The sequence below is a fragment of the Cinclus cinclus genome, chromosome 6 (assembly GCF_963662255.1).
Source record: "Cinclus cinclus chromosome 6, bCinCin1.1, whole genome shotgun sequence".
Lineage (NCBI taxonomy): Eukaryota > Metazoa > Chordata > Aves > Passeriformes > Cinclidae > Cinclus > Cinclus cinclus.
The window spans coordinates 2,562,631-2,576,700 of record NC_085051.1 but is presented as its reverse complement, the minus strand read 5'-3'; the positions used below and the strand labels follow the sequence as shown (position 1 = coordinate 2,576,700).

General features: G+C 39.1%; 1 protein-coding gene across 1 annotated transcript in view; it reads left to right on the top strand.

The window, feature by feature from the left end:
• The window catches only part of ELP4 (elongator acetyltransferase complex subunit 4), a 136,749-nt gene extending 123,885 nt beyond the window's left edge, over positions 1 to 12,864 (top strand). The window contains exon 10 of the mRNA XM_062495164.1: positions 12,254 to 12,864. Within this exon, the coding sequence (XP_062351148.1) occupies positions 12,254 to 12,385 (132 nt within the window). The 3' untranslated portion in view covers positions 12,386 to 12,864. The remainder of the gene's footprint in view (positions 1 to 12,253) is intronic.
• Positions 12,865 to 14,070: the final 1,206 nt, after the last annotated feature.

The following is a 14,070-nucleotide window of genomic DNA, read 5'->3' as shown; positions in this document are numbered from 1 at the left end:
CCAAAAGTCTGATCAAGTTTATCACTCTGTTAGGATAAGCACTGATGAATCTGTGACATGCATTCACAGACAGGTGATGATTTAAGGGGTAAATGAACCCAGGTAAAAAGGACCCTACAGAGTCCCAGGTGGGCTCAGGTACAGTGGTGCTTGTCAGTGAGTAGAAAACAGCTACTGTAATAGTAATTACTGTATGCTAACTAATAATTGAACACAATCCCCAGAATTTATTCTAATTTAAGAGAGTGTTTCTTAAGTGTAACAGCTTTAGAAAAGCCACAGAAATATTTCTCCCAAATCCATTGGATTGTGTGCTTCGGTTCTTGTTAGTTATTGGAGGATGCCATTGATTTGTTGAGTTGGATTGGATGACCTGGTTTGCTGGGAAAGACAGGCTTATTAGAAAGGTCAGTAATTTATACTACTACAAAAATTCTTTTGTTCAGCCCAGGAATGACCTAGTTTTGCCTTTTCTTTTATATCTCTATGAAACTCAGAGATGCAGAAAGTAGGGCAGGAGATACTGATTAGACATTTGCCCAAATAATGTGGTCAGTTGCTGTTAGGTTATTAACTAAGTTCTTATTCAAGGAATCAGTTCCAAAGCTATAGTGCTGGGGAAGAGAGCCTGTGCACAAGCACGATAATCTGTTAAGAGCAAATATTCCTACAAAAGGGGTGACTTAACAGTTTGCATTACTTTTCCTCTGATATCATTATTATTTTTATTATTGTTGTGCAGATATCTTAAACTGATTGTTTTGTGATGGTGAATGAATTCATTGTAGTCTGGTACTGAGACTGGTTTTAGACTGTGGAAGCGATAGTGAAGGATGAAAAAAATATTTTTCTATAGTTCCAGCAAACCAAACCACTCCGTGTTCTTCCACTGCATATTTTGAAGTGAAAACCTCTTTGTTTTCTCTGTCTCTTGTCAAAAATACGAAGCTTTAGTATGTCAGAGTACTCTATTCAAATGGAAAGAACCATTTAGATATTTTTTTTTTCCTTTAGAGCCTCATCTTTTTCCAGTGCTGTAGCTGTTCCCTCTGGCAAGCTCCAGCTACATTCAAAATACTCAAGTAAGATGGTCTGATAAGGTTGCCTTGTCTCTTAGGTTTTTACTTATTTATAGGAAGAAATGTTTAAATGGTATTTAGAAGAAATAATTAGACAGAGGGTACAAAATATCTTTCTTACTGGTGTTTCTTCCCTCCCTGCAACCTGTTTTCATGCTATGGGTCAAGACTTAACAGCTCTCAAGAGTGTATGGCTGAATAGTGGCAGGCTTCTAAATCTCAAATCAAGTGCTCTTCAAAGCACCTTACTTCACTTGAAATAAAAACTTGAGGCAGGTTTTTTTCTATCTGGCCTATTCATCAAGTATAATCTACTGAATTGTTGACATTTCTAAACACTAAAGGGATTTTAAAGATCTTATTGCTCTAAAGAGACTTACTTGTAGTACAGAATAAAGAAGTGAAATGAAAAAAATACTGACACATGAAAAGTACAAAACAAAATAACTGAATGCTGAAAGCAAATAGCTATAATTTGACATGTAGTTTCTTTACAAAACACATTTTTGATGTAGGATTCTGCTCAAATGTTCAACCCTCCCCCAGCTTTCTGATAAATAGCAATGTTTATTTTAATCAAAATTATTCACCAAAGTCTTCATGTAATGTGATACCAGTTTCTGTCATTTGTATTTAATATATTTGTTTTCATTTACACTGAGACCTACTGTCTGAAACAGAGTTGTTTAAAAAGAAATTAGTGTGAACTGTCTTTTAACCTTTCCCCTTCTCATTCTGTGTTTAAAGTTCCTTTAAAGCATGGGTTTCCCAAAGGGTGGGCAGAATGACCACTTGGTCACCAGTGCAGTTTTTCTCTCCTTTTAAGAAGTAATACCAATCACTGAATAAAAATATGCCATCATGACTTTTCAAAACAGGTTGAGCCAATATTACAGGTATTAAATTACACTTCAGGGATTTCTGAAGTCTAAAGATTATTTGGAAGTAACGCTACAAAAGGCTTTGTCACCCGGAGTTTTAAACTGCAGCCCTGAGTCACATGGGATTAGTGCTGAAGAGATATTAGAATATGAATTATGTAATGTCTGCATCCTTACCTGGGAGTCACAGGAACTGAACATACTTCAGTGCCAGTTTCTAGGTGAGAAGAAAATGATAGCAGAAATACCTTTTTTTTTTTTCCTCTTCTGGCCTGCCTTTTACCTTAGCATGAAGTGTCTCCCAGTGGCATTTCTGCAAAAATAAATCGCTCATCTGTTTAGCTGCCCTGGTTTGTAAATGTGCAGAGTTTTGTAAACCAGCAATACATTTATCTATCTAAATGATACCTGCTTTTAACAGAGTTCAGTAGCAGTAGTTTGCACTTACATAGCCCTTTTTCACTTCTCTTGCACTGTTTTAAAGTGATTGAACAATTTGTGTTCCTCTACACATAATAATCCTGCAAAGCAGACCTAGAAAATACCTGTAGCAAACAGAGCTTGCCCATGCATGAAAAGCAAAAAAAAAAATTAAAAAAAAAAAAAGATAAGAAGCTCCCAAAAATTAGTCTGCTTCAAACCTTCAAAAAGCTATTAAATTGTTCCTATCCCTGAAGCTTTACAAATGTGATAATTGTTGTGTTCTGGCCGTGTAGTGTGTTTCTGCACCAAGCTGAGGCACTTTCCTGTTGCTGAAGCCCTGGTGTCTGGAGGAGGGATGGGTGGGCTGTGGAGCAGGGGCAGTGTGTGCTCCAGGTCTGAACGCCCAGAAATGCTTCACAGCCAGGCTAGGCTGCCTAGCAATGGAAAGTTTTTAATTCCAGCTGACTTCAAAAAGTAAATACACAGTACAGGGCTGTTCCTGGTATAAAACAATAACACCCCACCCCACCCCCCCCAGCTAACATTTATTTTTTGAGTTGGCAAACCATCATTGAAATGTACTTGCAATGGAGACTTGGCAGTGTGAGTTACCTGTCTTGGAGCAGAACCTTTCTGTGAAGTGTTGAAATCTATCTGGATGATTTTATCAAGAGGCAGAACACATTTTATCAGGTATTTTATCAGGTGCAGTTGCATGCCCCCAGTAATGGGTTTTAAAGGAGGGCATTAATGAGTTTTCTGCAACGTGACAGCAACTGAGACAGAAGCCTGGTGAATTACAGTGAACTTTACCAGATAGTTTTGGATGCAAACTCAAATATTTGTTTAGGTTTTCAATTTAGCTGAAATTTTAGAGAGTGACAGCAACACTGTAATCCTGGAACAGATGCTCCTGCTCTGATTGCTGTCTCTCCCTCCTCCTCACATGCACAGCTTTTGTTTGTACACACAGTGCCTTGAACACTTCTCAGGCTTCCCAGCAGAGAAACTCAGGTTGTTGGAGAGCATCGTGGGCATCACCAGCAACTCTGGAACGTTTCCAGTGAACCATCTGTGGTGTGACATGAAATCTGCACTCCGTGGCATGTTGCAGTGTCATTCAAAGAAGGAGTAGACACAGTGCAGGCATTGATTCAATGAGAAGCTTCGAAGAGTTGTAGGACTGAACTCCTCCCCTGGACCTTTTAGACTCCAAGTGAAGAATTTGGTTTAAGCCAGTCACTCGGGTTTCCAGAATAATCAGCAGATATGGACAAGCACTTGCAAGGAGGACACCCTGAGTATATAATGGAGGTTAGACTGGACGGTGACTTGTAGGCAGCTGCAATTAGGTTGAATGAATCCGTCAGGGAACAGAATGTGACATTAACATCAGCATCCACCCGGCTGTCCTGAGAGCCCTGGAATTACTCAGACTTGCATCACGGGGCCCACGCTCCTCTTACGTAAGCTCAGGGAGGAGATATTCAGCAAAAAAGAACAGATCCACAGGAGAAATGTCCTTGCTTTGGACATAGATGATAACATCAGACTCATGAGCTACTGCTTGAATTTAGAACAGTATTTTCCTTCAGGATTTAGTCAGTATATTCCAATCTCAACTATAACATGCCTGGATTAATATATCTCTTCCTGGCCTCACTTAATTTCTTTCCCTATGGCTGTTCTCTTTCACTCACCTTTCTAAACATTACTTTTTCAGTTAGAAGGGAAAAAAAATAAAGCTTTGGCATTAATATGGTATTTATATATCATGGCATTTTTCTTTCTGCCTTGATATTTTGTCCTTTTACCCATTTTGTGTACTCTTCAAGACAGAGACAGTCTTTCAATTTGTGCCTGACAAGAGCTGTGTCAGTATTACTGTAGTGTGCTGTGTAGGTATTTAGTCCAGTTCTGCTTGTAAGATTACCACGGGTTTCTCTGAGTTTTGGATCAGACAAGCAGTTGAACATCTGCAGTCCTTGGGCAGCCTGTAACCATTACTGATGGATCCAGCCCTTTTTATAAGACAGGGAGCTTCTTCATTGTCCAGAGAGCACAGCTAGAACATAAAGCAGGTCTGTTCCTTGGATGTGTGGTTAAGGCACCTCATGGTGCCAAACACTGGGAATCCTCAGGTGTCAGAGAAGGGAAATCTTCCTGGTGTTTTTATCTTTCACTTGAGTCCCTTCACCTGCAACAAATCCACATGCTGGAATTTTTCTTTGGAATGAGTTCATCTGGACGATTGTCCGTACTTTCCTTTCCTGACACTGAAAATAATGACTGGAGCTGCACATCCATAAACCCACCCATCTCTGCTCAGTCTGGAATGGAACTTCTTCAGCCCCCCAAAATACCCCAGGGGTGCATTTTACACAAACATGTACAGAACTCAATTGTATTGGTACATGCAAATATCTCTGAACAACAGCCAGTGTTATAAAACTAAGCTTTGAATTCAGACTCGGGAATCCAGATTTCTGGTCAGAAAACAGAAACAGTACCATGTGGCACGTCCAAACAAATCAATCAGAATTCAAATTGAATTCTCCTGGATATTATCATGTCCCTCTTGTAAAGCATATACACTAAAAAGCACAGTGTTCTGAAATGTAAAATGCGTTTTTGCAAAATCTGTCAAAAAGGGAAGCACATTTATTAACGGTTCTTAATTTTGCCACGTGTCCTTAAAAATGCTGTTTAAATAATCTGTTTGTACTGTGGGAAACCCACAATAAAACATCACTGTTCTGTAAAGGAGGTGAAAGTGAGAATTGCCCTGGTTTTATTTTACATTCTTTAATGATGGAAAATAAGAGTTGTAGAATTGTGTTCAAATATTCTCAGTAGTAATATCTATCCTTTAGCAGACAGACTTGTCTAGATAGAAGTTTATTTCTCAGTTATTCTTACCGGAAGCCTTCTCCCAACACGTGGTGTTTGCAATAGTTAACATCATGATGCTTGGGCTTGTGCTTCAACTTAAAAAAATAATAAATAATAAATAGGAAGTGCATGTGGTAGATGTAATCTTTTTAACATGAGTTGATATAGTTGTAGTTTCTTATAAGCCAATCACAGTTACCTGAAATGTAGAAAATTTTAGCATGCTCTTTTTAAAAGTCAAGTCATCTGTTCTTTATGACCAGTTTAGAAATCGTATCTATTCCTGTGATCTAAAAATGGTGATGTAGTGTTGATGAATGTAGCAGAACAAAAAGAAACTGAGTTCATGTCCATTATACAGAAAAAGAGTTACCAACTGTTTTATCTCCTGAATTTGTTAAAGTACTGAGCAAATTGTAACACGAAAAGGAACGTAAAAGATTCATAGTGAGTGGTTTAAGAAGAGTTTGTGCAAGACTGAAATGCAGCTATGAGAGAATAGTTTGGCTCCATTCTCTCCACAAGATAAATGTTGTCGATTGTGAGACCCCGTCATTATTTGTGATCCAAATTTCACAACAACCATATGATTTCTGCCTGACACAGGTCGAGGCCAGTTGGAATGACTTTTCTGTCCCTTGCTGAGAGAGCTAACAATGTCTTCAGTGGACAAATGCTTGTTGTTTGGTCATTGAGAAGTGAACTTATATTAACACAGAAGTTTTATTACTGTGTGGCAGTAATAAAATGTTTGTATATTTTCATTACGATATTTTGGTATGTGAGTAATTACAAAGTTATGTCAGTTTAAGTGGCATGTCACTCCAGCAGACTACATATCCTATAAAAGAGAATCAGTTTCATCAGAGTACAGATACCTGGTGCCCCTTAACTGGTGAGCTTGGCAAGAGAAGAAGCCAAAACTTGTAGTAACCTCCATGTCAAATATTTGAGAAAAACCTTTCTCTCTAGAAGAAATTTAGTTTTGTACTTGCACATCTTTGTGTTTATATTAAGCCCAAAGGTAGAAATTACTACTGATAATTAAAAGGTAGGTGATAATAAGAAGACAAAAGGGAAAACATCATGCAAGTGGTGGATTTTGGGCAGCATAAGCAAGAGGAAGCAGTAAAGGAGCTCAGCCTTTCTTCCAGAGTCTGTCCCCGTTCTGTCTCGTGGGGGCTGTATGGAATGGGGAGAGTTCTGCTTCAAAGGGAAGTATGTAGGATGTAAAGCTCCCCAACTAAGAGTTTGCATCTTTCATTTTCCCAGCATTCCTAAAATTCTTCTCCCCACCCCCCCTCTTCCCCCTAAACCAAATCCCTTCGGCTTTGGTGACTTCGGTCTTCATGGAGTTGTAGCAAATGGAAGTAGAAGGGATCTAGAGAGGTCATTAACCCATCTCCCTGCCCCAAGGCAGGGCTGCAACCATAATAAGCTGATACTAATAAGCTTTTTTTTTTCTTTTTTTTTTTTTTTCCAAAGTCCAAATAAATTAATTGTAAAGATTGCTGGGAAGTTTGGGCCCAGTAGTTAAAGCTTCATGTAACTGTTAACAGAGTCACAAGGCTGAATTTGGTGAAATTATTTTAATATTAATCAAATTAAGAACAAACTATCATCTCATTTTTAATGGGATTCAGTGGTTTTGCAACACTCGTTACGTATTTTTTGCTACAGTATTACACTTAAAATAGGTATGAACACGTAATGATGATTTTGGATTAATATACAGAATTACTTGGGGTTTCGATTTGTGCCAATACAAATATATCTGCTTATCACATTGTTGCTAAAAATGTTGTATTCTTTGTTGCTTACAGCATTTTACAGAATGTGTGATTTTTGTAGCCCTCTCTAAAATAGTCCCCTTGATACAGTAAGATACACTGGCAAAAGAACTTGTCAGCATTTTTGTATAGTAGGATTTTAAAAAATAAATCGACCCCAACCAAACTTAGCAGCCCCCTGGAAGTTCCTGGAATAGCCATGATGTGGATCTTTACATCCCAGAAAATCATCAGAGAAGATCTGGTCCTCTGTGCTGGGACTGGACTCACTGATGGCTCTGTGTCCCTTCTGAGCTGTCCTTTTACATAATCTCATCTTCCACCTCTGCCTTTTTTTTCTTTCCCCCCATTGAGAACAAATAAAGTAATTAGAAGTTTTCTTCAGGCAGAGGGAGGAGCAGACACAAAGTATGTAATAAGTTTTGTCTAAACTGTTTTCCTTTCGTAATGCATGCCCTAAAGCTGTGTGCTTAGCTGGGTTCAGTGTAATTGTTCCTACCCTGCAAAGCCTTCCTGACTGCCCAAAACAGAGCACCACAACTCACATCAAGCCCCTTCCCCAGCTTTGTCCTGTTCCACAGTATCCTTCTTCCAGAGCCAGTTGGTTTTTTTTAGCCAGTAAATGAAAATTAAGTCTGATTCTGAAGATCCCGAGTTTAAACCTTTCTGCCAACCTCCTTGGGTGAAAACATTGTGTAATCATGTAAACACACTGCAATAATGTAGATACACAATTTACTTTGCACAAAGGAAGTTCACTCCAGCATTCCCTAGTTTTTTTTTAAACTTTACCTTCCATTGATATATTTTTCACAAGTTATCCCAAGGAGGGTGATTATAGGATGCTATTTTCACTTGCATGTTTACTTTTGCCACATTATGACCATCTTGCCTTAAGATACTGTTGCCCTGCCAGCTTGCTCTTGGCTACGGAAAGTTCTGTGTTTCTGGAATATTTTAGTGAAAATGTTACATTATTTAAAATAATTTTTTGTCTAGGTTTTATTCCAGTGATGGGTATTTGCTGTCCTGTGAAAACCCACCTGTTTGGCACACTCGGTGCATTCAGCTTGACTCATCTCCAGGCATTTTTCTGCTTTTAGGAGCAGGGGAGCCACTGCCTGTGCCCACACTTTGGGCTGGGGAGAGGAGCAGGGAGCAGGAAGGGGAAGCAGGGGAAAGGAGGGCAGATCAAGAATGGGTGAAAAGGAGAGCAGGAGAGCAAACCAGGGGATGAGGAGCACAAAGGGCAAGGAAGGGTAGCCTGGTGCTGAATCTGAACCTAGGGTTTAGGAGCAGGAGCAGGAGGTGGAAACAGAGGCAAGAGAAATACAGGACTGTCAGGGGCAAGAATGAAGGGCTTGGATGCAGAAAGCTGAGACTGGGGACTGCAGATAACCAGAGAAGAGATAATTTTGTCGTGAAAAGCAGTTGTGGGATGGAAAAGGATTGGGATTGCCAATGTGAGCAAATTCATCCTGATTCTTACCAGACTGATCAGAGAAAGAGAGCCTGAAAGGGATGGAGGTCAGAGCCTCGGAAATAGTAGAGAAGTCTGTCCACCAGAAAACATTTTGTGCTTAACTGGGACTTTAAATGAGATTGTTTCTCTGTGGTCAGCAGATATCTGTGAAAATGCCTGTTCTGTGGTGCTGGTGTTCCAGAAGGATCACAGCCTAGTTCATACCATCACTTACTGCCTTAGTCCAAGTGACCACAATGTCCCTGCTCCCTGTTGGTGCCAAAAATAAAGGCCAGTTGCTTGACCTGTAGATGTCTGTATAATGACCTGCAATGAATTTCCTGTTTGTTTGAGGCTTAAGATTTAGAATATTTTTAAATTGTGTTGAAATATTTATTAGGATTAATATTTTCAACCCCGTATATGGGCACACAGAAGATTTCTCCACACAGAAAGTGTAAGGAATGATATTTTTAAATACCTGTGCAGGCTTTGTTCACAGGGAACATGTGTGTGTCCAGTGATTCAGATCTTAATGACAGGATAATACTCAGCTGTTTTCAAAGGACTCTGATGTGGTTTGTTCACAATACATCTGATCTGTAAATGCAGTGAAATGTGCTTTCTGGAGAGCCAGCAATTTTTTATAATGTTTGAAAGTTAGGATTGTAGAAGAAAGGATTGCAGGAGGAATGGTCTCATAATTAAGAATGGAAGGAGGTCATGGAAGGTATGGTGTGTGTCTCTGCCAATACCACTGGACTTCTGTGTGATCATGTTGCTCCTACACAGCATTTTTGCTTCAGTACTCTGATTTTGTGTCTCTTTCTTTCTGAGTGCCTGACTTGGGGTTTCTTAAAGAAATGCTAAGCACTCAGCTGCAAATGAAGTTAGCATTTTAATATGTGAAATTCTGTAAAATGCTAAACATTCTGGAAAAGCAAGTCCTAACTGCCTCAGATTCTGTTTCTGAAATTAGTAGATACCTTTTGCTATGTGTTTTATGTGCCTCAGTTCCCTGTCTCTAAAATGGAGGTAACTTTGCTGCATTCTCTCACAAGAATATTAGGAAAATAACACAGTTGGTATTTGTAAAGCATTCAAGTGCTATATGCTGACACGAGCTGTTGAAAAGCCATTCTGACTTCAGAACAAGGTTTGAATAGTATACAATAAATATGTCAGAAAAATTCAGAGTAAACAGTGACAAGAAAATAAAATACTGAATAGCCAGTCACTAAAGGAATAGCCAGTCACTAAATGAGCACTGTGCACCCTCTTCACTGAAGAAGATGGGGAAGGAGACTGTATGCTTGTATCATGAAATTCTGTATCATAACAAATACAGCTGTAAAAGCCTAACTCACTTCCAACATCCAACCTACGGTTCTTTAATTTTTTGCTTTTTTTATCTAGATCTTTGCAAATTTATAGGCATTCTTCTGTCTGTTTTCTGTTTAGAATAAATATTAGCAAATGAACACAGCATTGACATAAAAGATTTTTTTTTTTGTTTTCTGACCACACTTTTACATCCAGGGTGTTAAGGCAGGGTTTGTAGTTGTTCCCTGACTGTGATATTTGGTCAGTCCCTGGGTGAGATGAGTTTGCTGAGTCTTGGTTCCGTTTGCTCTTCATCACCTTGCTCAGAATCCATTTGGCAGACTTGGCAGAGGGTCAGTAACTGCAGGAGGAAGGCAGTGGTACTACGTGTTCCCTAGAGGAGGCTGCCTCTCCTGCTCCTGCTGAGGGCTCAGAGATGCCAACAGGGAGTGGGAGAAGGTTGGATTAGTTCACTTGTCTCTCCACCTCCCACATCTCCCTGCCAGCAAAGTACTGTACACGTTTTTTTAGGAAGAAAATGCGATTGAAAGATCTGCCAAGTGCTCCCCTGTACTTCCCAGCTTCTCCTTCTCTGCTGTTCAGTGGTTACAGCCCCTCCCACGCAATCCCAGTTGGGCACTGGCTCTTCCCAGCAAACCTGCTGCTCAGCAGCCAGAGGAGAAAGGCTTGTGCCCTGTTTGTGTTGTGTTGAGGCAGAAATGAGGCATCATGGGCTGCCAGCCACAGCTGGGCTTATCCTTCCTTGGAGGAAGGGGAGAACTGGGAGTGAAGGATTCTCTACCACAGCACTGGTTTAATGCAGTGAAATGTCAGAGCTGCAGAGTTACTGTGTGGTATTTATAAGGAGTTGGGGTTGATACGTGGGCTGTGCTCCACAGGCAAAACGCTGTCAATAAATACACACCTTTCTCCTATTTCAGCACTGGGCTATGGCATCTCACCCTGGACACAGGCTTTCCCACTCCTCCTGCTCTGCTTTGTGCATTTCTTTCCCCTGGAGAAAATAAAAGCACAGTTCTTCTCCCAGTGCTGCACAAAGCCAGGAGTGGCCAGTGGTAGGAAGTTTTTGGGAGCATCTCTCAAAGTTACACCCAGCTGCACAGTCTCAGAACCAGCAAGGCATTCAACAGTCAGCTCGTTGTAAATTCAGAGATCTCCTATGTTTTTAAATCGAATTCTTATGATACAGAGGTTCCAAAAGTATTGAAGAAAAAGAAAGCTGTGTTTTCGTGCGATAAAAGCAAAAACATAGCAAAAGCTGAGAACAAGGATAGTCCACACAGCCTCCTAATACAGTTTTGCAGTCACTACTGCTCTCCTGTTCCCTTCAGAAGCATGTGCATTTTAAAGGAACCACCCAGTTTAGCCTTTGCCTACTAAATCTTTCAAGAAATATGCTTCTTCCATGGTACCAGTTTCATAAATTATTGCACTGTGCAGAAGATGCTCAACTCTCATCTGACCAGCTTCCAGTGCCGCGCTGTGTCCAAAAGCAAGCCAGTAATTAAGCAAGTAAAGCCTTGATTTTGCATTAATTTTCACCTTACTTTACAAAATCTAAGTGGTAATGTCATGTCTTTTATGTATCTCCAGTGTAAAGGACCCTCAGAGGGAGGGGGGAAATATTTTTGTCACAGTTGAAAAGTAAGGTTTATTGTGCAAGGACCACGTGCTTGTGGGCAGCCATGTAACCTCTGTCTCCGTTTCCCCATCTGTAAACTGGATTTAATGTTCCTACAACTCACTGGGGAGGGCAGGCTTTATTAACATATATGATTGCCTTATACAAATACAACTACTGTCACTGCTTGGTTTTATTAGCCACTATCAGTAGAATATGAAGATGAAACGTGTAGCAGAATAGTGTGCAACCAGGGTGAGCCTTTTTCATATTTTGACCATCATATAATTTATTTTCAGACTCTGTGTGCCCATATTTAAAATAAAACTATACTTACACTGCAGCGCTATAGAAATCAAATAATTTGATGTAGAGGTTGACATGGAGCTGAAACACTGGTTTTTAAAGGGAAAATACCCTTAGATATAATTAAATACCTTGAGCAAATTTGTATTTTGTTTAGAAAATTTTCATGAGGAAAAAAAAACTATTCCAATTTACAGAATCCAGTATATTGAAAACATACAAAACCGTTGCCAGGTCAGCCTAGAAGAGCATCTGGGAATTGCTTTATTTGTGCGAGTAAACACGGATCAGTCAGGGAAAAGCCAGCATTTCGAAACACACGACGCAAAATGAATTCTACTGTGTTTTGTTTCTTTTTTTCATTTTTTTTTTTCTCTCTCTGTGTTTTTCTCTCTCTCTCTCTCTCTTTCTTCCCTGTCTCTCTGCCTCTCCCTCCTGAAAACCTCCTGCCACAGCGGCTGCATTTGCCTCCAGACTTGTCAGACACAGTGAGCCGCGCGAGCAAACAGGATCTGGCAGGATCCGCCAAACTGCTGAGCTCAGGATGCGGCGCCGTGGCCATCGGCAAGAGGCACCTGGACTTCTAGTGATTCCTACTTAGCAGCTTCACTCACATTTATGTGACACTCTCATTAGGAGTGTTAATGACTTCTAGAAATATTTTTCTTAATGATTTGACCCAGCAGTCTTTAAAAATACGTGTTGTCATATGATGCCTTCCTTTTCGTTTTTTTGTTTTTTTGGGTTTTTTTTAATGTTCTGGTTTCTTTGTACTTATTTTGGTCTTGTTTGGATTTGGCTTTTCATTAAAGCTTCTGTTTTGTTGGGTCCTGCCATTGTTCTGCTCCATTGGAAACAGGTAGTATCTTGTTCCTTTCCTTAAAATGCAGCAATTGCAATTACCCTTTCATTTCTTTTTTTTTCTTTTTCTTTTGCATTAAAAATAAAGGGATATTTTTCCCAAAGTATTTTTTATATACTTACATTTAATATTATGTATGAAAAATGAGCTTATTGAAATAAAGGAATGGAACTAAGCAATTCATTGTCATGTGTTATTCAAACAGCAAACTACACACTTTTAAAAACATGCATTTCTGTAATTGAGATGCCATTCTTAAATTGCAGGAAATCTCTACATTATTTTATTAAATATCTAATAATAAATTTATAATATATAAGATAGTTTTTATTCTAATATGCCAGTAATTGAGGATTGGGGGGGGGGGGGGGGGTGTTAAATCAGAATATATTATAGATAATTACTTTGCCTTATGGCTTACTACATGCATTAAAATGCACTTGAATTAAATTTCCTAACCAGAGAGGAAAGAATTGATTTCCTTATGTAGTTCAAAACAGTAATCCTAAACAATTGAAGTCAGCACTATGAAATTATGTCAACAGGCATAATTCAAGATTGAAATTCAAACCGACAGCTACATTAATGCTGGGAAACCAAAAGAGTGCATTTGAGCTGGGGGAAGGATCTCACAGCGAGCTGGTCTAAAGCAGGGCAGAATACACAAGTAATTCAGGCTTTTGTACCCTCAGATATACAATTTGTGAACTTACAACTGTTCTGTATGTATCCCTGTGTCTCTCTCATCAAACAAAGGAACAGTGAAGCAAAGCTGACCTGGGAATTAAAGTGGTTTGCATTCTTTCTTCTGAGGCTGACTTCCATTTTGAAAGGTAATATCTTCTTCTCTGCAGAACTTCCAAGCCACCCAGCTGTAAGATTGCATTACAGTTTCCGAATTTAGTCTTTATAATAGTGTATTACATGGCTGGAGTGAAATTGAGTCTTCAAAGAATGTGTTAATAGGATGCAATAATGGTAACATATTTTGATGGGTTTGGAACGAAGACTTGGGGAAGTGGTTTGCTTTTTTTTTTTTTTCCCTGCAATCCAGGTTCTACTTTATTTTTTTCTTGACAACGCTATGTAAAACAAAGACATAGCTTTTAAAACTGTCTAACTAATATGATGAATGTCAATCACTTAAAAAACTCCACTGTAGCATAAACACATACTGTATACAGCTTTTATTCTGAATTAGAATAATTGAATCAATGACAGTGATTTGCCAGGATGTCAAATCTATCCATCATATCCTGTCACTACCAGTTTATTTTTTGTGAACAAAATCAAAAAGACTACTATTTTGTCATCAGCTATTTCATTAGTAGTAACAATCAGGTTTTCTCTTCTATATTTTTTCGATATGCCTGTTATATTTTTTATTTCTAAAGACACAAATCCTTTTAA